This window comes from Felis catus, chromosome E2 (genome assembly GCF_018350175.1).
Source record: "Felis catus isolate Fca126 chromosome E2, F.catus_Fca126_mat1.0, whole genome shotgun sequence".
NCBI classification, from domain to species: Eukaryota; Metazoa; Chordata; class Mammalia; order Carnivora; family Felidae; genus Felis; species Felis catus.
The window spans coordinates 61,587,729-61,609,663 of NC_058382.1; the positions used below are offsets into that span (position 1 = coordinate 61,587,729).

The 21,935-nt window shown below is 54.3% G+C and overlaps 1 protein-coding gene across 4 annotated transcripts; it reads left to right on the top strand.

Moving 5' to 3' along the window:
- Positions 1 to 4,165: 4,165 nt before the first annotated feature.
- DEF8 (differentially expressed in FDCP 8 homolog) lies at positions 4,166 to 20,655 on the top strand. 4 transcript variants are annotated; one of them, XM_011290299.2, is made up of 12 exons: positions 4,166 to 4,240; positions 8,166 to 8,299; positions 9,497 to 9,594; positions 12,081 to 12,230; positions 13,128 to 13,269; positions 14,573 to 14,737; positions 15,274 to 15,401; positions 15,586 to 15,699; positions 16,245 to 16,325; positions 17,121 to 17,261; positions 17,403 to 17,512; positions 18,579 to 20,655. In XM_011290299.2, the coding sequence occupies exons 2-12, from the start codon at positions 8,176 to 8,178 to the stop codon at positions 18,679 to 18,681; spliced, it is 1,356 nt and encodes a 451-aa protein (XP_011288601.1). In that variant the 5' UTR covers positions 4,166 to 4,240; positions 8,166 to 8,175; the 3' UTR covers positions 18,682 to 20,655. The 4 variants fall into 4 exon arrangements, with proteins under 4 accessions (XP_011288601.1, XP_044901903.1, XP_011288599.1 ...); XM_045045968.1 differs by having other exon boundaries at positions 17,172 to 17,261; XM_011290297.3 differs by lacking the exon at positions 4,166 to 4,240 and adding an exon at positions 4,457 to 7,576.
- Positions 20,656 to 21,935: the final 1,280 nt, after the last annotated feature.

Consider the following 21,935-nt stretch of genomic DNA (forward strand, 5'->3'; position numbering starts at 1 on the left):
CATTTACCGCTCCTGGCAGGGTCATAATTCATACCCGGTCTTCATCTCTGAGCCCACCAGCCAGGAAGCTCATCACCAGGGGCCCTAAGGTGTGCGTAGGAGGGCATCACACAGCAGGACTCTGGTGGCAACATTCAAGGTCCTGAGTTTGAAGACGCCAGCCCAGCAAAGCTGCTGCTGCTCCGCGGAGGCCAAACATGAGTGGTCAGATGTGGAGTGGGACTTCCTGGTCCCGGAGCCGATATGGAATGCTTCCATGTGGTTCCTGTCTCCTTCTCTGAGGGTGTTTGGTGGAGGACCGGATTCGTTGCCAGCAGAAACCATTTGTGACAGTCCTGGAGTCTTAGAGTCTCCCTCCAGGATCCCCCCACTTTCCAGCACCCGTCGTATGTGTAATAACCTTCAGTTTTCCAGGATGGCTGAATGTCACAGGAAAATTATAGAACAAAAATTAATAAAGAGAGAAAATGCGAGAGTCGCCCGTGGTTGCAGTGACGCTGGAAACTGGCCAGCATACCCCAGAGAGGGGAGCGGGGGAATGTCCAGACCCTCCCTGGAGCCCTGGCCTGGCCTCTCTCTGGCTGTGCTCCTGGCTAAGTCTCTGGCTGCAGGGGGTTAGGGGTGAGGCAATAGTGGATTTTCTTATATGGCCTTTATTATATTGAGCTAAGTTGCATCTATTCCTAACTTTTGAGAGTTTTAATATGATGGCGTATTGAGTCTTAAAACATACTTTCTCTACATCTATCGAGATGATCCTGCAATTTTTATCCTTCAACAGACGGCATTTGGAAATTGGATATCCATATGCCAAATATTAAAATTGGACACTTATTGGGGCAGCTGGGTGGCTCAGTTGGTTAAGCGTCCAACTTTGGCTTGGGTCATGATCTCACAGCTCGAAGGCTTGTAAGTTCGAGCCCTGCATGGGGCTCTGTGCTGACAGCTCGGAGCCTGGAGCCTGCTTCAGAGTCCGTGTCTCCCTCTTTCTCTTCCCGTCCCCTGCTCTCACTCTGTCTCTGTCTCTCTCTCAAAAATAAACATTAAAAAATTTTTAAAAACTAGACACTTATCTTACACCATACACACAAAAAGTCAACACAAAATGAATTAAACACTTAATATAAGACCTGAAACTATAAAACTCCTAGAGGAAAACATAGGGGAGAAGCTTCATGACATTGACCTTGACAGTGATTTCATGGATGTAACTCCCAAAGCACAGGCAATGAAAGTAAAAAGAGACAGGTTTTGGGGCGCCTGGGTGGCGCAGTCGGTTAAGTGTCCGACTTCAGCCAGGTCACGATCTCGCGGTCCGTGAGTTCGAGCCCCGCGTCAGGCTCTGGGCTGATGGCTCGGAGCCTGGAGCCTGTTTCCGATTCTGTGTCTCCCTCTCTCTGTGCCCCTCCCCCGTTCATGCTCTGTCTCTCTCTGTCCCAAAAATAAATAAACGTTGAAAAAAAAAATTAAAAAAAAAAAGAGACAGGTTTTCATCAAACTAAAAAGCTTCTGCACAACAAAGGAAATAACGAAGTAGAAAGTCAGCCTGTGGGATTGAAGAAAATATTTGCAAACTGTATATCCGACAACTGGTTTGTTTCCAAAATGTATAAGGAATTCCAACAATTCAATAGTAAAAAAAACAACCTGATTACAAGAAAGACACATGAATAGATAGACAAGATAGACATGAATAGACATCTCTCCAAAGGAGACATACAAATGGCCAAGATGTATAGAAAAAGATACTCAATGTTGGGGCGTTTGGCTGGCTCAGTTGGAGGACCATGTGGCTCTTGATTTCAAGGTCATGAGTTTGAGCCCCACGTTGGGTGTAGAGATTACTAAATAAATAAATAAATAAATAAACAAACAAACTTAAAAAAAAGATGCTCAGTGTTACTAATCATCGGGGAAATGCAAATCAAAACCACAGTGAGATACCATTTCGTACCTGTACCTGTTAGGATGGCTATTATCAGAAAAATAAAAGACGACAAGTGTTGGTAAGGATGTGGAGACACTGGAACTTTTGCACACTGTTCATGGGGATGCAAAATGGTGCAACCACGAGGGAGAGCCGTGTGGAGCTTACGCCAGCAGTTACAAGGAGAGCTAACACATGACCCAGCAATCCCACTTCTGGGTATCTATCTACAAGACCTCGATTTATACTTGAGTAAAGCTGTTAAAGAAAAAAGAACCCTCCAGTGGCTCCCGTCTTGGCACAAATCAAAGCCGGTGTGGGTACAAATGCTACAGCTTTGCTTCTCACTTCACCTTTCACCAGGCTTCCCGTTTTACCAATCTCTGGCCACACTGACCTGCTTTCTTTTCCACAGGCACACTGGATCTTTCGGTTCCTCGCGTGTTTTGCATGTGCTTTTCCCCAGTCCTTCAGTGGTTCTCACCGTCCTACCCTTTGGGTCTTACCCGGAGCCTACTGTCCTCCTCCCCCGACCTTTTCCACCGTCTGGTCACCCTGTTTATTTCCTTTTTGGTGCTTATCCTATCTCTTATCAATTTGTATCTTTACATATTGTCTGTCTGGCTCCTTGAGTGCTAGGACCTTGTCTGTCTTTTCTCTGCTGTGTCGCAGTACCTCAGCCAAGGCCTGGTTTACCAGACCCTGATTCAGTTCAACAGCGGGTGCTAACACACCTTTGTGGAAGCCTCTCTCACTCAAGGCTGACCTCACTCGCGGACTTATTCCTTCCTCAGTCCATGTAAGGAAGCACCTCCTGTGTCCAGCCACTGTTCTGGGCAAGCAGCCCTGAAGAAAGTAAACAGAACGCTTGTCCATAACCCTTGGTTTCTGGTGGGGGGGAGGGGTGATGGTAGAGACAGTAAGCAAAAGGTATGAGGCAGGGGTGCCTGGGTGGCTCAGTTGGTTGGGTGTCTGAGTCTCACTTTTGGCTCAGGTCATGATCTCACTGTTTGTGAGTTCAAGCCCCGCATTGGGCTCTCCATCGTCAGTGCAGAGCCTGCTTTGGATTGTCTGCTCCCTTCTCTTTCTGCCCCTCTCCTGCTCATTCTCTCTCTCTCTCTCTCTCTCTCTCTCTCAAAAACAAACAAACAAACAAACAAACAACCACACATTAAATACTACTACTAAGTATATGAGACCGAGGACATCAGACAGTGGTGAGGATTATAGAGAGAAACGAAGCAAGGGCACGGCAAACCTAGAAAGCAGTAATAATACCAGCTACTTCAGATCCAGGCTTCACCAACGTCCCTTAACCCATCCTCCACCGATTCTTCCCCTGGCCTCACTGTGCCTCAGTTTCCCCTTCTGTAAGACGGAACAGAACGCAGCGCTTCCCTTCCCCCTCCCTCAGCAGCGGTGAACACCGCCCAGGGTCGTGCAGGTGCCCTCCAGCAGCGGCTGTTCACACAGTGATTCCCACTTCCCTTTTCCCCTCAACCACTGGGCTTTGTTGTTGCTGTTGGTTTTTTTTCAAAGAAATTAAATACCACCATTTTTTCCTTAAGTGTTGTGGTTTCGATTTAAACCATGACTTTTCTGGGGAGCCCTGGTGGCCCAGTCGGTTAAGCATCTGACTTGGGCTCAGGTCACCATCTCACAGTTTGTGGATTCCAGCCCTGCGTGGGGCTCTGTGCTGACAGCTCAGAGCCTGGAGCTGCTTCGATTCTGCGTCTCCCTCCCTCCCTGTTCCTTCCCCCTCCCCCCCCCCTCAAAAATAAATAAACATTTAAAAAACGTATATGAGGGGCGCCTGGGTGGTGCAGTTGGTTGAGCGTCCGACTTTGGCTCAGGTCATGATCTCACGGTTGGTGAGTTTGAGCCCCGCATCGGGCTCTGTGCTGACAGCTCAGAACCTGGAGCCTGATTCCGATTCTGTGTCTCCCTCTCTCTCTCTCTCTCTCTCTGCCCCTCCCCTGCTGGTGCTCTGTCTCCGTCTCCCTCTCTCTCTGCCCCTGCCCGGCTCCTGCTCTGTCTCTGTCTCTCTGTCTGTCTCTGTCTCTGTCTCTCTCTCAAAATGAATAAACATGACTTCTGTGATTACAGGGAACACAGAAAATGCAGCACCGCGCCGCGCCGTCTGGAACAGGGCGGGCGAGGCCTCACCCATTTCCCGGAGGCGGACGTGGAGGCTGCGGGCTCGGCCGCCTGTCATGAGCCTCCGGGCCGCAGGCGGCAGCAGCGGGCGGCGGCGGCTGCACTGTGGCGAGGGCGGCGGGCGGGTTCCAATGTGGCGAGGGCGGCGGCGGTCAGGTGAGCGGCGGAGGGGGGAGTCGGGGCGGGCCGGCTGAGGGGCGGGGGTGCCGGGGGTGCGGGGAGCAGGGGCGCTCGGCCCGCGGGGGCTCTGTCGGCCGGCTGCGGCGCCCCCTGCCCGAGGGCGCGGGGGACGAGCGACGGGCCCCGGACCCCCGCCCCCACCCGGGGCGGGATCCAGACCCGACGGGTCGGGGCGCGCACCCTCCGGGCCTCCCTCGGGCGCAGAGGGCGTCGGCGACCCGCGCTGCGGTGCTCCGCGGCTCGGACGCGTTTATCACCCGAGAGGGGGAATGCCGCCCCCTCCCCGCCCCCCAGGTGACGGTGTCACCGCTTCCGGCCTCGACGTGGGGCCCGCGCCACCTCCCAGGACTGTGCCACTGTCCGCGAATGCTGGGCCGCGCCGAGCCTCAGTTTCCTCGCCTATGAAATGGATGCGCGCCCGCCGCGGGTTCGCGGGGGTCCCCAAAGTGTGGCCTGTTGTTGTGAGCCAAGTTGGGGAAGGTGCCTGTTCCCGAGGCGGCCAGCGGCCACTCCGCCGGCGTCAGTGGCAGACAACCCCCCTCCAGCTGTGGCGGGGGTGACGCTAGACCCTTTTTGGTGGCTGTGCCCCAGGCAGGACACCGAGGCTGGCGGAGTCACGAACCCCGAGCTTTATCCTGAAGTCCCCTCGATTGCGAACTCGCGTTTTCCTCCCCTCACTTCTGCCAGAGAAGGGTCGTCTCGGAGGAGGGCAGAGGTGGATAGTGGGCTTAGTGGCTTCCTTTCCCTCAGTCTCCTCCCTCCTGCCTGTTCCGTGGAGGCCAAGCCTGAATGTGGGGGCAGGGCTCTCTGAGGGGTGAACCCTGCGGGGCTCGGTGTGTGGGTCCGAGTCAGCTGCTGTGTGGCTGCGGTGGCCCAGTATGTTGGGACATCACCTGTCTGTGCTTGGCAGCCCTGAGCGAGGCGTGATTCTCCAACCTGGCAGGAGAGAGACTGAGGCTGAAGGGTCAGGGGACCCTCCATCCATCCATCCATCCATCCATCCATCCATCCATCCATCCACCCATCCACCCATCCACCCATCCATCCAACCAACCATCCGTGGCCTCTGTGCCAAACCTGGAGCCGGCACTACCCCTAGGCAGGCAAATGAAAGATGCTTTTCCAAGGGAGCTTCCAGCCCAGAGGTGTTCCCGCCTTTGAGCTGCTCTGGCCATATTTTAAAATGCTGGGAGATTTCCTGGGGGTTGGGCTGGACATCATGTGATGACAGTGACAGTTCGGTTAGGAGCACCTCTGGGCTGTGGGCTCTCCTGCCTTATTTAACTACACACTTGGTCCTTCTACCCACCCCAGTAGGTAGGTATTCTCCCTTATTTGTGGGCAAGAAAATGAGATCGTATAGCTCATCACTGGGAGGCCCAGAATGTAAATCAGGGCCGTATGATTCTTAATAACATTAGGAACAATGATAATGCTAAGTTGTAGCTGATATTTATTGGATGCATGCTGCATGCTGGCCAGGATACTCAGACCTCTGTATTTAATCTTTGTGAAAATCCTATACAGCGGGTACTATTATTATCCCCATTTGAAACATGAGAAATCAAAAGCAAAGAAAGGTTGAGGCATTTGCCGGAGACCATGCACGTCAGCTGGGAGCTGGCAGAGCTGGGATTCGAATAGCACCAATTCGTTTTATTACCACAAGGCGCTCAGGGCGGCCACACAGGGTCTGTTTTGGATGTAAGAGACAGAAATCCCTCTCCCAAACAGAAGTTTATGTCTGTCTTATTTGAATGAAGCCTGGGGGTGAAGCAGCTCAGGGTTTCTACATCACAACCCAAGGTGGCTACTCTAGCTCCACCCATTACCTCTGCATCCCAGGTGACCAGAGTTAGAGCTGAAGAGGGGCAGTGCCTCCTTTTAAGAACAATTCTCGTGAGATCTTTCTGTTTAAATTCTATCGGTCTTAACATAGTCACATGAGCACATCTAGCTGTAGGGATTCTAAGCCAAAAATCTAGCTCCCCCACAGTCAAAGAAAACACAGACCTGGATAGTTGTTAAAAATAGTAAACACAGATTTTATTGAGGGCTCTTGCAGTAGGGGAAAAGAGCTGTTGGTCTTGAAGCCAGTTCGACGCCGAATACGGCATGGGCAAGTGGGAGTTTATAGCCAAGGAGCAGCTTAAAATCATTGCATGGAAACTTAATGTGGGGGGGGGGGACGTCAGGGGTTCGGGGAGGATTCTGGCTAAACCCACCCGACAGGATTTTTGCTGAGGGCAAGCCGGGTGATCAGATGTCACCTGGGGGTGATACCAGATGTGAGGCTGACCAGGCATCAGAGTGGGGGACTCTTGCTAAACTCAAACAGCAGGGTTTTGTTAAAATTGGATTTTACAGGAAGGGCACAGGTGAGCCTGTGATAGATTTTGGGAGCCTGACTCAAGTCTGGTCAAGTAAAGAATCTTTGTCACCGCTTGGGGAGAAGAGGTGAAGGAGTATGGCCCTTCCTGCACCCCAGAGTCCTCTTCGTAGGACACTGTGGCCCCTGCCATTTGGAGAGGCACCAGGCATGGGGGCCCAACCACCCTGTGTGAGCTGCCCAAAGCTGTCAGGTAACAAGAGAGAGGAGGCTTAAGCCCATGGCACCTGTAATTTCCCGTGTTTTGACCCAGGGGCAGCCAGTCAGTGGGTGCCGGTTTCTGCCGGACCAGAACTCCTGACCCACATCCTCCCTCCAGAGGCCAAACAGGCAGGACAGGTCTCACAGTGTGGGCGTTTCTGACCCAGATGCAGGACAGCGGCCAGCACTGGGCAGGGGTGGGGGGTGACTTACCAAGGCCATCCGTCTGGGCTCAGTTCTGTTTCTCTTGCAGGGGGTGCAGATAGGGGTCACAGGATTATCCTTGATAATCGCAAGTTATTTCAGACTAAATGGCATGAAGAAAGCAACTAATACCTGTCACTTTCTACAAAGCTGTTTTACAAAACATCTGACTTGCTGTCACCCTGGAGGCAGGGAGAGGCTAAGGAATGTGGCCCCATTTAGGAAGGAAACCCCTGACCTCACCAAAGCCCCTTTCTCCCTGTCGGAGGCCATCAGCCCTGTGTGTTCTGGACCGAGCCCTCGGGAGGGGAAGCAGCACCAGGTGGTGAACTAAGAACTTCCTCCCCCTTCCTGGGAGCCCAGGGTGTGGGGCCATGTCCTGACTTAGGCCACATGGAGCCTCGGTGGGAATCCAGGCCAGTGAGGTGCCACCCTTGCTGACATGATGATTAGCGAGTGATGCCGGGGTCTCCTCTACGTGGCCAGCAGAGAGCTGGAGCTCCGAGGGCCCTGGGAAGGTGGGTCCTGCCCAAGGCCACGCTGTGGATGGCCGAGCAGGCCTGGGCTCTGGGCTCCAGAGGGTACAGCACTGTGACCTCTGGCAGTCTTCACCGGTGGCTCCGCTCAGGGGCTGTGGTTTTGGGTTGCTCTGACAGAAAGGGAGCACGGCTGGTTGGGGCCGGAAGTAAGGAACCGGGTCCTGGGAGGTGGCGTCTCACGGGGGCAGCCAGGCCTTTCTTCCGGCTGGACTGGGGATGAACGAAGCATCTGGGGCCGACGGGAGGCGAGGGGCCTAGGTTCTGACCGGCGGGGCGCCCTCGGGTAGGTCGTCCCCCTGTCCTAGCTCTGCTTGTGTCACCTGTGGGATCTGAGTGGGTTGCTGTTACTGAGGGGGTGCTGCCGGTGGGGCCTGGGTGAAGGGGCTGAGCTGGCTTGGGGACGGGCAGCAGACGGCACCTGTGGTGTGGGGGTGCCCCACCTGGCCCCTCCTGGGGAGGGGAAGGAGGCCAGGCATCCCCTCTGAGACCCCAGGAACTCGGGAAGGGGACGGCAAAGCAACGAGTGTGGGAGCCGGGCGGTCGTCTCTGCCCCCCTCTTCCTCTGCAGGTGGGATGCTATGGAATATGATGAGAAGCTGGCCCGGTTCCGGCAGGCCCATCTCAACCCCTTCAACAAGCAGCTGGGGCCAAGGCAGCATGAGCAGAGGGCCAGCGAGGAGGCCCCAGACTTCGCTTCTGAAGGCGGGTGCTGGGGGAGGCCTGCGTGGGCAACCCGACCCCTCACATTGTGCCCCCCCCTTCCCAGTTCCTCTTGTGGAGCACGCTGGCTTTCCCATGGAGCTGGGCTCGTGCTGGCCACTTCCCTTTTGTCCACAGCACAAACCACTTCCCACCTGTTCTTAAGTTTACTTATCTCTGCCCCTCCGTGAGAACACACAGTCCTGGGGCACCTCTGTGGCTCAGTCGGTTGAGTGTCCGACTTCAGCTCAGGTCATGATCTCTGTGAGTTCGAGGCCTGTATCAGCCTCGCTGCTGTCAGCAGAGCCCATCGTGGATCCTGTGTCCCCCTCTGTCTGCCCCTCGCCCACTTGTGCTCTCCCCAGAATAAACATTCACACACACACACTCCCGAGGGCAGGGATTTGTGACTGTCTTGTCACTGCTGTGCCCCAGGGCCCAGCACATAGCAGATGCTCGTTAAAGGAACACTTGGAGCGTAAGCTCAGAGCTGAGGTCTCATCAGGGAGACGTTGGAACGCGCTGAACAGAGGCCCAGCCAGCAGCTCGGGAGGTCAGGAGGGTGTGAGCTCTACGAACGGCAGACTGAGTCACCTCGGGGTATCCAGGGTGTGTGTGGGCTCGCGCGTGCGCACACAGAGGTCTCCTACCATTAGGAATTCTGTTGTTCAACCATCTAGCAGCCTTCAACCCATATACACATACGCAAAGTATGCCTTAGAAGTTGGGGTGTTTTTCTGATACTGTTTTGTACACCTCTTCTTGGCACTATGTGTGTCTTTCCACCTCTTTTTATTTTTCTGTTTATTTTTTCTTAGAGAGAGAGTGAGTGTGTGCATGCAGGGGAGAGGGGCAGAGGGAGAGGGAGAATCCCAGGCAGGCTCCACACTTAGTGCAGAGCCTGACGTGGGCTCATGACCTGAGCTGAAATCAACAGTCTGACGCTCAACCTCAACCGACTGAGCCACCCAGGGTCTCCCCACCTCATCTTCTGGAAAGGCTCTCTCTTATTTGTAAAGGATATGGGTGCCTTTGCAAATGCAAACAGGGCAGCTGCAGGGCAGGGCCTGGTTCCCCTCAGCACCTCCTGTGGGCTTCTGTCATCTCAAGGGTCTTTCCCACCCCAGCCTACTCCTGGTGGAAACACAGGTTGATTTTTCCTTCTCTCTCCGCTGTGCTCCACCCCTGCACTCACTCCAGAGGCCCTGCCTGAGTTGCCCCCTGGAGAGCCAGAATTCCACTGCACTGAGCGAGTGATGGATCTCGGCCTTTCGGAGGACCACTTCTCCCGCCCTGTGGTAAGGTTTGGGCCTGGGCGAGCCCCTGAGGCAGGGGGAGCTGGCCATTTTCTTGTCTCCCCGCCCAGTCCACCTGGGCTGGGGCTCCTGGGCCTTGGATCTGAGACCACATGACAGCTGAGTCTCACCCTGAAAACCTGCTTGGGAACCAGAGATGGGCTGACCTGGGGTTTGGGGCCTGGAGCTGCTCTTCCTGTGTTGGGCCTTCCCCCTCCCCATGCTCCAGGTTCCTGTGAGGCAGATGTGGTTCCATGTGGGGTCCTAGGGAATCCTGCAGCTGTGCAGCAGGGTGAGGGAGGGGAGGGGTCCTCCTGCCTATCTCCACTCAGCTCTGCAGGGCCATTCTCCTCTGTTCGGTATTTTGTTCCGTGGAAACTTTTTGTTTTGTTTTGTTTTAATTAAAGGGCTCTAATGATTTCTTTTTAAAAAGTTTGAAAATCAGAGTGTCTGTGTGGCTCAGCTGGTTTAAGTGTCCGACTCTTGATTTTTGCTTGCGTCATGATCTCATGGTTCAGGAGTTTGAGCCCTGCATCGGGCTCTGTGCTGACAGTGTGCAGCCTGCTTGGGATTCTTTCTCTCTCTCTCTGCCCTCTCCCACTTTCATACTCTCTCTCTCTCTCAAAATAAGTAAATAAACTAAAAAAAATAAAGTTTGAAAATCTTTTAGTTTTATGCAAGGTATCCTCAACTTAAAAAAATTGTTTTTTAATGTTTATTTTGAGAGAGACAGAGCACAAGGGGAGGGGGTAGGGACAGAGAGAGAGAGGGAGACACAGAATGTAAAGCAGGCTCCAGGCTCCGTCCGAGCTGTCAGCACAGAGCCCGACGCGGGGCTCAAACTTGCCAGCTGTGAGATCACGACCTGAGCCGAAGTCGGATGCTTAATCGACTGAGCCACCCAGGCCCCCTGTTTATCCTTAACTTAAAAAAAAAAAATGTTTATATATTTTGAGAGAGAGAGAGTGAGTGCATGCCGGAGCCAGGGAAGCGCAGAGAGAGAGAATCCCAAGCAGGCTCCACGCTGTCAGTACAGACCCTGATGCAGGCTCGGTCCCATGAATTGTGAGATCATGACCTGAGCTGAAATCAAGAGCTGGTTGGTTGCTCAACCGCTCAACTGATTGAGCCACCCAGGCGCCCCAGTATCTTCAGCTCTTATTTGAGAGAAACATAGTAACATTCAAATGTAACTTAAGTCAGGGGCGCCTGGGTGGCTCACTCGGTTGAGCGTCCCTTTGAGCGTCCAACTTTGGCTCAGGTCATGATCTCACGGTCTGTGAGTTTGAGCCCCGCATCGGGCTCTGTGCTGATGGCTCAGAGCCTGGAGCCTGCTTTCGATTCTGTGTTTCCCTCTCTTCCCCTTCCCTGCTCATGCTCTGTCTCTGTCTCAAAAAAAAAAAAAAAATAAATAAATAAATAAACGTTAAGAAAAAAAAAATTTTCAAATGTAACTTAAGTCAAAAAAGATTCACCCAGAAGCCCCCAGTTCTCACTGACGTTTTATTTCGAATATGGTCTTTAAGTTTTACTGGTACAGATATGTATTTCATGAAAAAAATTTTGAGCCACTCCTATGGGCCGCCCACTGAGATCCAAGAGTAGGGGTGTCACCTTCTCTTTGCCTGGTCTCCTGGCGAAGGGCGGCTCCTGAGGGCAGCTGTCTTTCCTGGTGTGGGATCTGCCTCAGCTCCCCAGCCCAGTCTGCAGCCTGGTCCCCTTCCACGGTGGCAGCAGTGTCCTGAGACTAGGGGCTTTGCTGGGCCTTTGCCCTGGGTCCTTGTGAGGTGCTGGGGCCAGGGATGTGTCTCTGGGCTTGGTGATTAAGCTAGAGGCCACTTCCTCTCCTTCATGACAGGCCAATTGTCGTTTCCCCAGCTTTCATCCAAGAGGAAACTCCGTAGAAGTAAGGAAAATAGCATAGTGAGAAAAGTGATTCGATTTCTCTATTTGATTCTTTTTTATTTTTAAAATTCTTTTTTTATAGCGTTTACTTATTTGGGGGGAGGGGCAGAGAATAAGCAAGCAGGGGAGGGGCAGAGAGAGAGGGAGACACAGAATCCGAAGCAGGCTCCAGGTTCCGAGCCGTCAGCACAGAGCCCGATGCGGGGCTCGAACTCATGAACCGTGAGATCATGACCTGAGCCGGTCAGACGCTTAACTGACTGTGCCGCCCAGGCGCCCTGCAGTTCAATTTCTGAAAGAAGGAAGTTGTGTTTTGAAAAACATCCTGAATCAGGTTTTCAGGGGCCTGTGAGTAGACAGGTCCAGCTGGGGGTCTGGTTGCATGGGGTGGTTCTGACCTGTGCTGTTCACTTTCCTGGGCCTTGAGCAAGTCCTTGGGCCCCTCTTGCCAGGCTCCAGGTTCTCCATCTAGGCGAGTGAGGAGCGGGGAGGTCTGCTCTGGGCTTCACCTTCACACGGAGAGCGTGCACGGTGGGCATTTGATGCAACCTGATGCCTGCCCCTCCCCCCCCCTCACTGGGCAGGGTCTCTTCCTGGCCTCTGACATTCAGCAGCTGCGGCAGGCCATCGAGGAGTGCAAGCAGGTGATTCTGGAGCTGCCCGAGCACTCGGAGAAGCAGAAGGATGCCGTAGTTCGGCTCATCCACCTCCGGCTGAAACTCCAGGAGCTGAAGGTGTGTGCTGACCTACCTACCATGGAGGCTGAGGGGGGACTGTAGGAATCGCCCCTTCCAGATGCTGAGGGGCTGAAAGGGTGGGCCCTTGCCCCTTGTGGAGGCTAGTTCTCTATTATTAGTCTGATCTTGATTGGCCAGTCCTGGTCACGTGCCACCTACTGGAGCAAGTAAGTGAAGTAAGGCCTGCCTCGAACCTCATTACCTAGAGTTGGTGGGTGTGTGTGGGGGGGTGGTTCCTGAGGATTTTGCAAAGGGGACAGTGGTAAGGGTAATGGATTCTGGAGGCCAAAACCCATAGCTGTCCTTGAAGTCCTTGAGTGTGTGCACTCTTTAGCTTGGCTGCCATTGGGTCCCAGACTGGCTCATGAATCCCTGGGAACTTAGAAACTAGAATATTCACTAGGATATAGGTAAGGGTATGGTAACAAAGATGCCCCCAAATCCAGTGGTTTAAAGGAGTCAGATGTATACTTTTACTTATGTAGAAACCCTATAGGTGGCCTAGAGCCCATACGGCAGCTAATGGTGTTGGGGATCCCAGGCCCTCCGGTCCTTGTGAGAATCCAAGATGGCCTCATGGCACTTTGGGTCTGTACTTAGCAGAAAAAACGTGGGAGGGGGGAGAAGGCCATGTCACTCCTGCTCACACACCCTTGGCCCTAACATGGTCCCAGGACAGCACCTAGGTGCAGGAGATGTTGGGAAAATCAGCCTGTACTCTGGGTGGTTCAGGCCTGACTCATCACTGGCGATTTCGTTCACTAAAGGGAAAAGAGGGTGTGACGTTGGGGGAGCTCACAATATGTGCTGTAAACGGTACCTGGAAGAACGAGCCCCAGGGGCTCATGGGAAGGGAAAGGAGTTACAGCAGGCTCACCTGTCTGGTCTCTCTAGGACCCCAATGAGGACGAGCCCAACATCCGAGTCCTCCTCGAGCACCGTTTCTACAAGGAGAAGAGCAAGAGTGTCAAGCAAACCTGTGACAAGTGCAACACCATTATCTGGGGGCTCATTCAGACCTGGTACACCTGTACAGGTGGGCTGAGCCCCAGACCTGCTCCTTCTGGGTGGGTAGTCCTGGTCCCCAGGGCAGGGCAGATACCTTCAGCCCTGCTGCCATATCTGGGCTGTGTTCCGGTGAGTTCTCTGCAGTGTGCTCAGTATTTGCTGAGCCTGAGGAATACTGGGCATAAAACAAGGGACAAGAGACTCAAACTCCTGCCTTTATCAGGCTCACATCCACGTTCGGCTTTCTAGTATTTCACGAGCCACACGTGAACTCAAACTGATTCAAACAAGTAACGATTTAGTTCCTTACTAGTGCTGTCTACGTTACAAGTGCTTAATGGCCACATGAGGCTGGGGGCTGCCATATTGGTCAGTGCAAAGAAAACGTTTCCATTATGGCTGAACATCTCTATGGATGGTGCTGTTCTGAACCAGCATATGGTGTGTTAGACAGTTGAAGAAACGTAAGGAAAGAGAATAGTGTAGGTCAGGGATTGTGATGGGTGTGACTTTAAGGTGGAATAAAAAGGCATCACGTGACATTCAAGCAACACTTGGAAGTCAGGGAGCAAGTCAGGAGTATATCTGGGGAAGAGTGCCCCTGGTAGGGGGGACTTGGCTAGATACACTGGCTGGTGTGTGTCCAGTGTCTTCCGTGTGGAGCAGAGAAAAGTGTGGCTGGGCCATTGCATCTGAGAGGAAGTTGGTAGAGGTGGGCTCAGAGGCGACCAGGTACTTTCTCTAAGTGCACCGGGACCGTAGGTCGGTGCTCGACATGCTTACGTTTTAACGAGATCACTCTGGCTGCTGAGCTGAGCACCAGCTGAAGGAGGAAGTGCAGAGATGGACAGGGAGGATGATGGCACTCTGATCGGGGTGGGGCTGTTTTGGAGGAGAAGAACCCAGGTGCAGCACTGCCTGAAGGGCTGGAAATGGGTGTAAGAGTGGAGTTGAGATGATTTACAAATTTTAGTCTCAGTAGGTGGAAGGTTGGAGTCATTGAAACGCGAGACGGGAAAACCATGTGTGGGAGGTGGGTTTGTCAAGGAAGAACGAGCATTCCATTTAGACTGAGCGAGTCTGATGCCCTTCAGGCATCCAGGTGGGAATGGCCGGTGGTCTGGAGTTGAGGACGAAGGCCCGCACGCACCCACAGGGCAAGGCTTGGGAGGGGGCCTGACAAGGTCTTTCAAGTTCTGGGGCCTGCAGTGGGGCCTGGAGAAGCTCTCAGGTCGATGTGGGAATCGGAGTAGAGCTGAAGGCCAGTCCAGGCTGCAGGATCCCCTCCCTCCCCCGTCTGAGAGGCACGATGCTGGTCCTCCCCACCCCAGGCTGTTATTACCGCTGTCATAGCAAGTGCTTGAACCTCATCTCCAAGCCCTGCGTGCGCTCCAAAGTCAGCCACCAAGCGGAATACGAGCTGAACATCTGCCCCGAGACAGGGCTGGACAGCCAGGATTACCGCTGCGCGGAGTGCCGGGCGCCCATCTCTCTGCGTGAGTGCCCCCGGAGAGAGCAGGGTGCAGGGTGAGGGAGGCTGCTCCGGGCAGGGTACCCCGGCCAACAGGTGTGAGAAACTTGGATCAGTCAGACGCTAAGGACGGCTTGGCTCCTGTGGATGGTGTCCTGCTCTCTCTCCTTGAGGAGTGAGAAGGGGCTGCTACTGGTGCCTTTTCTCTTCCCGCTCAGCAGACCGGGCTCCCGCCTAGGTCACGTGGGAGTACTCACAAGGCTGCCCTGCTCCAGCCTCCCCGGCGGCCCCAGCGTCACAGAAAGCCCGCCTGGACGGGAAAAACGGCACGATAGTCGCTCGCTCGTGTGTCATATGTTAGGCCTTCTTCCAGAGAGTTACTGATGTTAATTTATGGGGTCCTCTCAGCAGTCCCGTGGTGGGGGTTATTGTCCCATTTTACTGATGACAAAGCTGAGGGTAGCCGGGTGCCTAATTTGCTTCAGGTCTTGGGGCTCAGAAGAGGTTGCGTCAGGTCTGGAGGGTGGCTGTTTCCCTGTATGTGGCCCCTTCCTTCCACAGGGGGCGTGCCCAGCGAGGCCCGGCAGTGTGACTATACCGGCCAGTACTACTGCAGCCATTGCCACTGGAATGACCTGGCTATCATCCCTGCACGAGTTGTGCACAACTGGGACTTTGAGCCGCGCAAGGCAGGGGCAGGAAGGGGGGGGGGTGGGGCTCGTATACAGGCTGAGTGGGGAGGAACTGTAGCCCCAAGGACGGAGAGCCAGTGCTCAGGCCTGGGGGGTGGGGGGAGCAGATCTTGGTCCTGGGGGGTGGGGTGGGGGGGTAGTATGTGTAATGCTGGAGGTGCCACTCCATCATGTCCCCCAGGTGTCCCGCTGCAGCATGCGCTACCTGGCACTGATGGTGTCTCGTCCGGTCCTCAGGCTCCGTGAGATCAACCCTCTGCTCTTCAACTACGTGGAGGAGCTGGTGGAGATCAGGGTGAGGCTGGAGGGGGCAGGGTGGATGTTGTTCTCCCCCCCGCACCTGTGTCCTGGGAGGAGCGATGCCACCTGCTGAGGGCTAGTGAGGCCCCTTGGCCGTCTTTAGGGTTAAAGACACTAGGGCAGTGTCCGGTCACAATGACAGTAGGCCCAGAGGCAATTTGAAATTTTCTAGTAGCCGCCTCAAAAGTAAAACGCAGGTGAAATTAATTTTAACAATATATTTTATTTGATCCAATGTATCCAAAAGATTATGGCAACATAATTAACGTACTACATTATTGAGATGTATTGCATTCTTTCTCTTTTTTGTACAATGTGTCTGAGGATAAATGCATCTCAGAGTGCAGTTGGCCTGGACGCTGTGATTTGAACTTGAGCTCGGCTGCAGCTCTCAGATCTGGGACCATCCCGGGGGATGTGACCTAGGGGATGCATCCTGTCCCCTCTTGACCTGGAGTGCCAGCCCCCTCAGCCACCCAGATGTGCCAGGGTGCAGCTCCTCCCTGGCCGAGAATGCCCACCTGCCCCTCTCGTCCTTAGAAGCTGCGCCAGGACATCCTCCTCATGAAGCCATACTTCATCACTTGCAAGGAGGCCATGGAGGCACGTCTGCTCCTGCAGGTCAGGCCACTGGAGCGGGAGCTGGGGGTCCGGGGTCGGGGAGGAGGAGGGCACATGGGAAACAGAGAGCCAGGGCAATGAGGACACACTGTGCCCAAGACTTTTTCAGACGAGTCGATAGCTTATGTGTGCTGTGCATTTGGCACAGGGTCTCCCAGACTCCCAAGGAACGTGAGGTCTTCAGTAAGCAAACAGGCATTCTGCCCACAAAAGCGTTCTCTGATTACGTCCGTGCGAGAAACACTGGGAGAAGCAGGTATTGACCTGAATCTCCACGCAGTGGACCAGGCACAGGCGTGGACCAGGCACAGGCCTGCCCAGGCAAGACTGACCACGAACACACTTTTCCAGGCTCACTTATTTGTTCACCAAATATTCGGGGGTATTCACTGTTCTAGATCCTAGGGAGCAGGGAACAAAACAGGTAGGGATCCTTGCTCTCACTTCAGGGAGCACCCTTCGGGTGGGGAAGAAAAATAAGCAGAATGTCGGGGCGGGGGTTGAGGTCTGTGGGCAAGATACGGCAGGGAAAGGAGGTGCAGAATGTTGGTGGTAAACAGGGCCAGGGCCGGGAGGAGGTGTGGCATGCTGGGCAGAGGTGGGGTGTGCCCGCTGTGTTGGAAGCAGCAAGGTGACCGGTGTGGATGGTGCAGGGGGTGCTCTCTGGGGCCCAGACACCCGCTGCAGCCTGTTGCTTCCATGAGCACCCCTAGGGCCCAGATGTTGGGAGTGTCGGGGTGGGCAGTGGAAGGGGCCCTCACCTGGTATTGGGGTCACGGTTGCTGGGACCCACAGCTCCAGGACCGGCAGCATTTTGTGGAGAACGATGAGATGTACTCTGTCCAGGACCTGCTGGATGCGCACACGGGCCGCCTCAGCTGCTCGCTCACGGAGACCCACACACTCTTTGCCAAGCACATCAAGCTGGACTGTGAGGTGGGCCCCCTAGCCCGGACCAGGGGGCATCGCCCTCTGCTCCCAGTCTCAAGGGCAGGGAGGATGGGAAAACAGCTTGGCCCAGTGTGCCCTTCGGAGCATGCGCTGACCTGCCCCCCACTCTCCACTGTTGCCCCCCAGCGGTGTCAGGCCAAGGGCTTCGTATGCGAGCTCTGCAGAGAGGGTGATGTGCTGTTCCCCTTCGACAGCCACACGTCCGTGTGCACCGAGTGCTCTGCTGTCTTCCACAGGTTAGTGTGGCTCCGACCCACCCTGAGGCCAGGTGAGGGGGCCACCTGCCACAGTGGGGGGCATTTAGGGTCAGGTCTTTGCTGCCTGATTTTCAAAGCCCTTGGCTTTGATCCTAGATACGGGGTTAGACCCCGATGTGAACTAAATTCAAAGTTCCCCTGGGAACAAGCACCTGTGGGGCTGGGGAGGGTGCTGCAGCCCAGACCCCAGGTGTGCACACGGTGTCTGACCTGCTCCCATTTTCCACCAGACCTGAGACGTAGCAGAGGCCAGAGGTTCCTAGACTTCCTGGTTCCTGGCACCCTCAGTGTCCTGGTGATTTTTTTTCAAACATCCCTAGGCCGAAAGAAATACCAACATTTTTATTAAGTACTTAGATCCAAACAACTTAAGCATTTGTGACAAAAAGACTTAGTGGGTTGTTTGGAAAAAGAACACACATATGTTGGAAGAAAAATAATTTAATTCTCTAATAAGCGCAGTCGCTAATACTAGGTGATGCCTGCTGGGCCCTGCGTGACTTCTCACACTGGACTCAGATGCCCACCCCCCATTTCTGTGCCACGGGTTTTTGCCTGGCACTTGCTGTTTGTCCTAGCATCCAGTGACACCGTGGAACTGGGATTGCCGTCACCGTAGCAAAAACACATGCTGCAGGCGTGGATTCCCTTGAGCTAGCAGTGTGTGTGCCGTGTGACAGATGTCAAGCATTGCTGTGTCACCACCAAATCTTAATAGTCCCCAGGACCCTGTGCCCCCCCAGTGCCCTGGGCAGAGGCTCGGCACAGTGGTGGTAAGCACAGGTAGGGAAGCCAAGCGGTGAGAGCGCCCAGCGGACGGTAGCCAGCGGGCAGGTGTGGACCCTGTGGGAAGGCCTGCGTTGAGAGCCGGATCGCAGGCCCGGTAGACACATCTGGGTGCCCACCTGGCTTCTGCCCTTTGGGAGAAGGGGGATGTTAGAGCCTGACTTAGGAAGCCTGTGAAGGCTCAGCGGTAGAATTTCACATGCAGGGAGCCCGGACCTTTCCTAGGGCTGACTCCCTGTCCCCCCCCACCTGCCCCCAGGGACTGCTACTATGACAACTCTACCACGTGCCCCAAGTGTGCCCGGCTCACCTTGCGGAAGCAGTCACTCTTCCAGGAGCCTGGTCCAGATGTGGATGCCTAGAGCAGCAGGCACCCCCCCACCCAAGCCTGTCTGGCATCCAACCTGCTGGTCATTGCCAAAGTCAAGGTGTTTTTTGTGTTCTGGAGACCCCAAGGGTGCAGCCCCTGGACGTCTCCCTTGTGCTGGGCCGGAGGGGTGTAAGCAGCACCATGAGGCCCGTCATCTGTCTCCCAGGCATCTGCTGGGATGTGGTGCAGCCTGGCTCTTTGCTGGGTGTGCTGCTGTGAAGGCTTCAGGGCTCCGTAAGCAGGGGAGTGGGCAAAGGGCGTCTCACCTCCCCGGTGGCAAAGAGCCTTGGGGCCGAGGCTGCTGGGCTTTGGCCACCCTGAAAACCCAGAAAGGACTTTGTGGGAGTAGCCAACAAACCCTGGGGATGCTGGCTACATACACCCAGACTTGGCCTGAGGAAAATCTGCAATGGATGATTTGGATCTACCTGGAGGCTCCCATCCCCCAGCCCCTTGTCTGTTTGGAGACTTCTAGTTGTCTCTGGCTGGGGTCGTCCACAACTGTCTCCTGAGGGCTCTGCCCCTGCCTCTTGAGGTTCTGTCTCTAGGTTCTCCTCCGACAGGACCAGCCCAGGGGTTACCTGTTCTGTGCAACGTGGAGGGAAGGGGGCCGTGGTCTCTTCCTCCTGCTCCCCCCTGCCGCTGCTCAGCCCAGCCTACCCTGGTGCTCCAGGCTGGGTGGCTGGGGGTCCAGCTGGGAGAGGCTGTCCTGCTTCCCAGTTTGGAGCAGGGACTATGCCCCTGGGGGAATTCTAGGTTAGGCAACGGGGTTGGCAGCAGTAGGCCCGTGTGGCTCTTCTGGGAACTCTCTGCCTGAGGAGCTCCATGCTGCTGCCACAGTGCCTGCGGAGGGCTCTGGACGGCCCAGAGACCACCAGCCAGTGGTCTTTTGCTTGGGGCCTGGAGGTGCTGGGAGTATTTGCTCAAGGGAGCTTTGGGCAGGAATCTTAGAGCCCATGCGGGAAGCCTGGAGCACAGGATGTGGAAGGTCCGGTACACCAGCTGGCAAATGGGGCCCTGAGGCAGAGGGTGAGAACCCACAGGTTCTTCACTGGTGGAGCCACAGTCAACCTCGCTATTTGCAGGGACGTTTTGTGCTTTAGAGACCTTGCCGTTGAGGGGGGAGTCCTGTGGGAAGGGGACATTTCAGGATGTGGCTCTCCAGCCTTTTGTGCCCTCTTGCCCAGACTGTGGTCAGCTGTTGATGCACATGGTTGACATACATATGTGGTGGGGGTGGGGTGGGCAGGGAACACAGCCACTTGGGTATCCATCACCTTTGGCTAGGAAACCCAAGAGGAGATGCTTCAGCCAGCAGAAAAGTCGGCTTAGCCTGCTGGAGGATCAGAGCGGTGGCTAAAGACCGTGTCCCCTCCTCCTGGCCCTTCTGCGCCATCAGAAAAGCCTCCGTTGGTGGCTTTAGGCAATCCTCTCGCTGAGTGTTCTGATCTGCCTTGGGGTAACAGTGAGAAGCAAACATTGGTGAGGTTGGGTCAACAGGTCCCTGCCCTGCTTCCCCTTCCTCTCGAGGGCTGAAGAGGGGCTTAAGGTCCAGATGCCCTTTTCCTGCACCCCCAGATCCACACATTTTCCACCACTGCTTTCCGTTTCTGTCAGAAGGATACTGGCCATTCCCGGCTTTACCGCGTAATGGACGTCACATCATTGTAGTTACAATCGCCACGTCCTTAGAAAGCATTAATAAGTTGCCATCTGCTGGACGAGGAGTTGGCCCCCTTTTCTTTTTAACAACCCCCATTCCCTCCTCCCCCAATATCGCCATCTTCCCCTTCTGGATGACCGAGTCTTTAAACGAGATCACGTGTGGGTCTTGGAATCCAAGCACTGTAGCCGGAACCCACCAAAGAGCCAGTTTGCACGGCCCGCGCTTCACAGAAAAGCAGCAAGGGACACCTGGTTGTACTGACGCCATAGCCGCTGTCTCATTAAATCTGTGTTCTCTAGACTCTGGTGTGTGTGGTGAATTGGGGACAAGACAGGATTTATTAACATGCAGACCAACTGCAGCCTTCCCCATCCAGTGGGGCCAAAGGTGATTCGGTTTGGGGAGTTTGTGATGAGTGTCAGAGGGCTGAGTGTATGGAGTCCCCTCAGCTCCATGTCTACGAAAGATGAAAACACATAACTTGGGGTTGTTCGGGCTCTAGGAAGCATTGAGCACTGAGCCTGGCGTGCAGAGAACGTTCGGTAAGTAGAAACTGTGTCTTCTGGAGTCCTCGTGGTTGAGGGATTATCTCATAACCCAGTGGAATCAGCGGGAAACTGGCTGATCATGCAAGTCACATGTCCAGCGCCTGGCAATCTCTTTCACAAGCTAGACCCACAGAAGGGCCCTCACTGCAACTCAGGACCATTCCCATTGCCCTGGGCTTTAGGAGAACCCTAACTGCCCCTCTCCCAAATTACATTCAAGCCTCTGTATATGTACATTCTTTTCAGAGAGATGATCTACAGTTTTGACCAGGATCTCAAAGGGGCTATGACCCAGCGAATATAAGGAATCTTCTGATAAGACTGTAACCCTAACCCTAAAGAAACCAGAGAGCTCTATGGGCGCAAATGGAAGGGAGGGAGGAATGGTGTGGGAGGGCTGTTTGTGGGCCTGGTCTTGGCATATTTGAGCACACACCTCCAACTACAAGTAACTAAAGCTATACTTTGGATACTTGATGTAAGATGAGTATGTTTTCTCTCTCTTTTAGGTGATGAAATGGTATTTTCTTTTTACCATTAAATTTTTTTTAATGTTTATTCAGTTTTGAGAGAGAGAGAGAGAGAGAACATTAGCAGGGGAGGGGTAGAGAGAGAGGGAGATACAGAATCTGAAGCAGGTTCCAGGCTCTGTGCTGGGACAGCTCAGAGCCTGACATGGGGCTCGAACTCACAAACCGTGAGATCATGACCTCAGCCAAAGTCGGATGCCCAACTGACTGAGCCACCCAGGAGCCCCTCTTTTATCATTTATATATTGGCAAACTTAGATATACAGAACCATTGCAAAAACATTCCCATTTACCTATCTCCTGGATTCCCTAAATATATATTTTTTTAGCATTTATTTATTTTTAAGAGAGAGAGACAGAGCACCAGCAGAGGAGGGGCAGAGAGAGAGGAGACAGAATTTGAAGCAGGCTCCAGGCTCCAAGCTGTCAGCACAGAGCCAGATGCGTGGCTTCAACCCATGAACCGCGAGATCATGACCTGAGCTGAAGTAGGACACTCAAT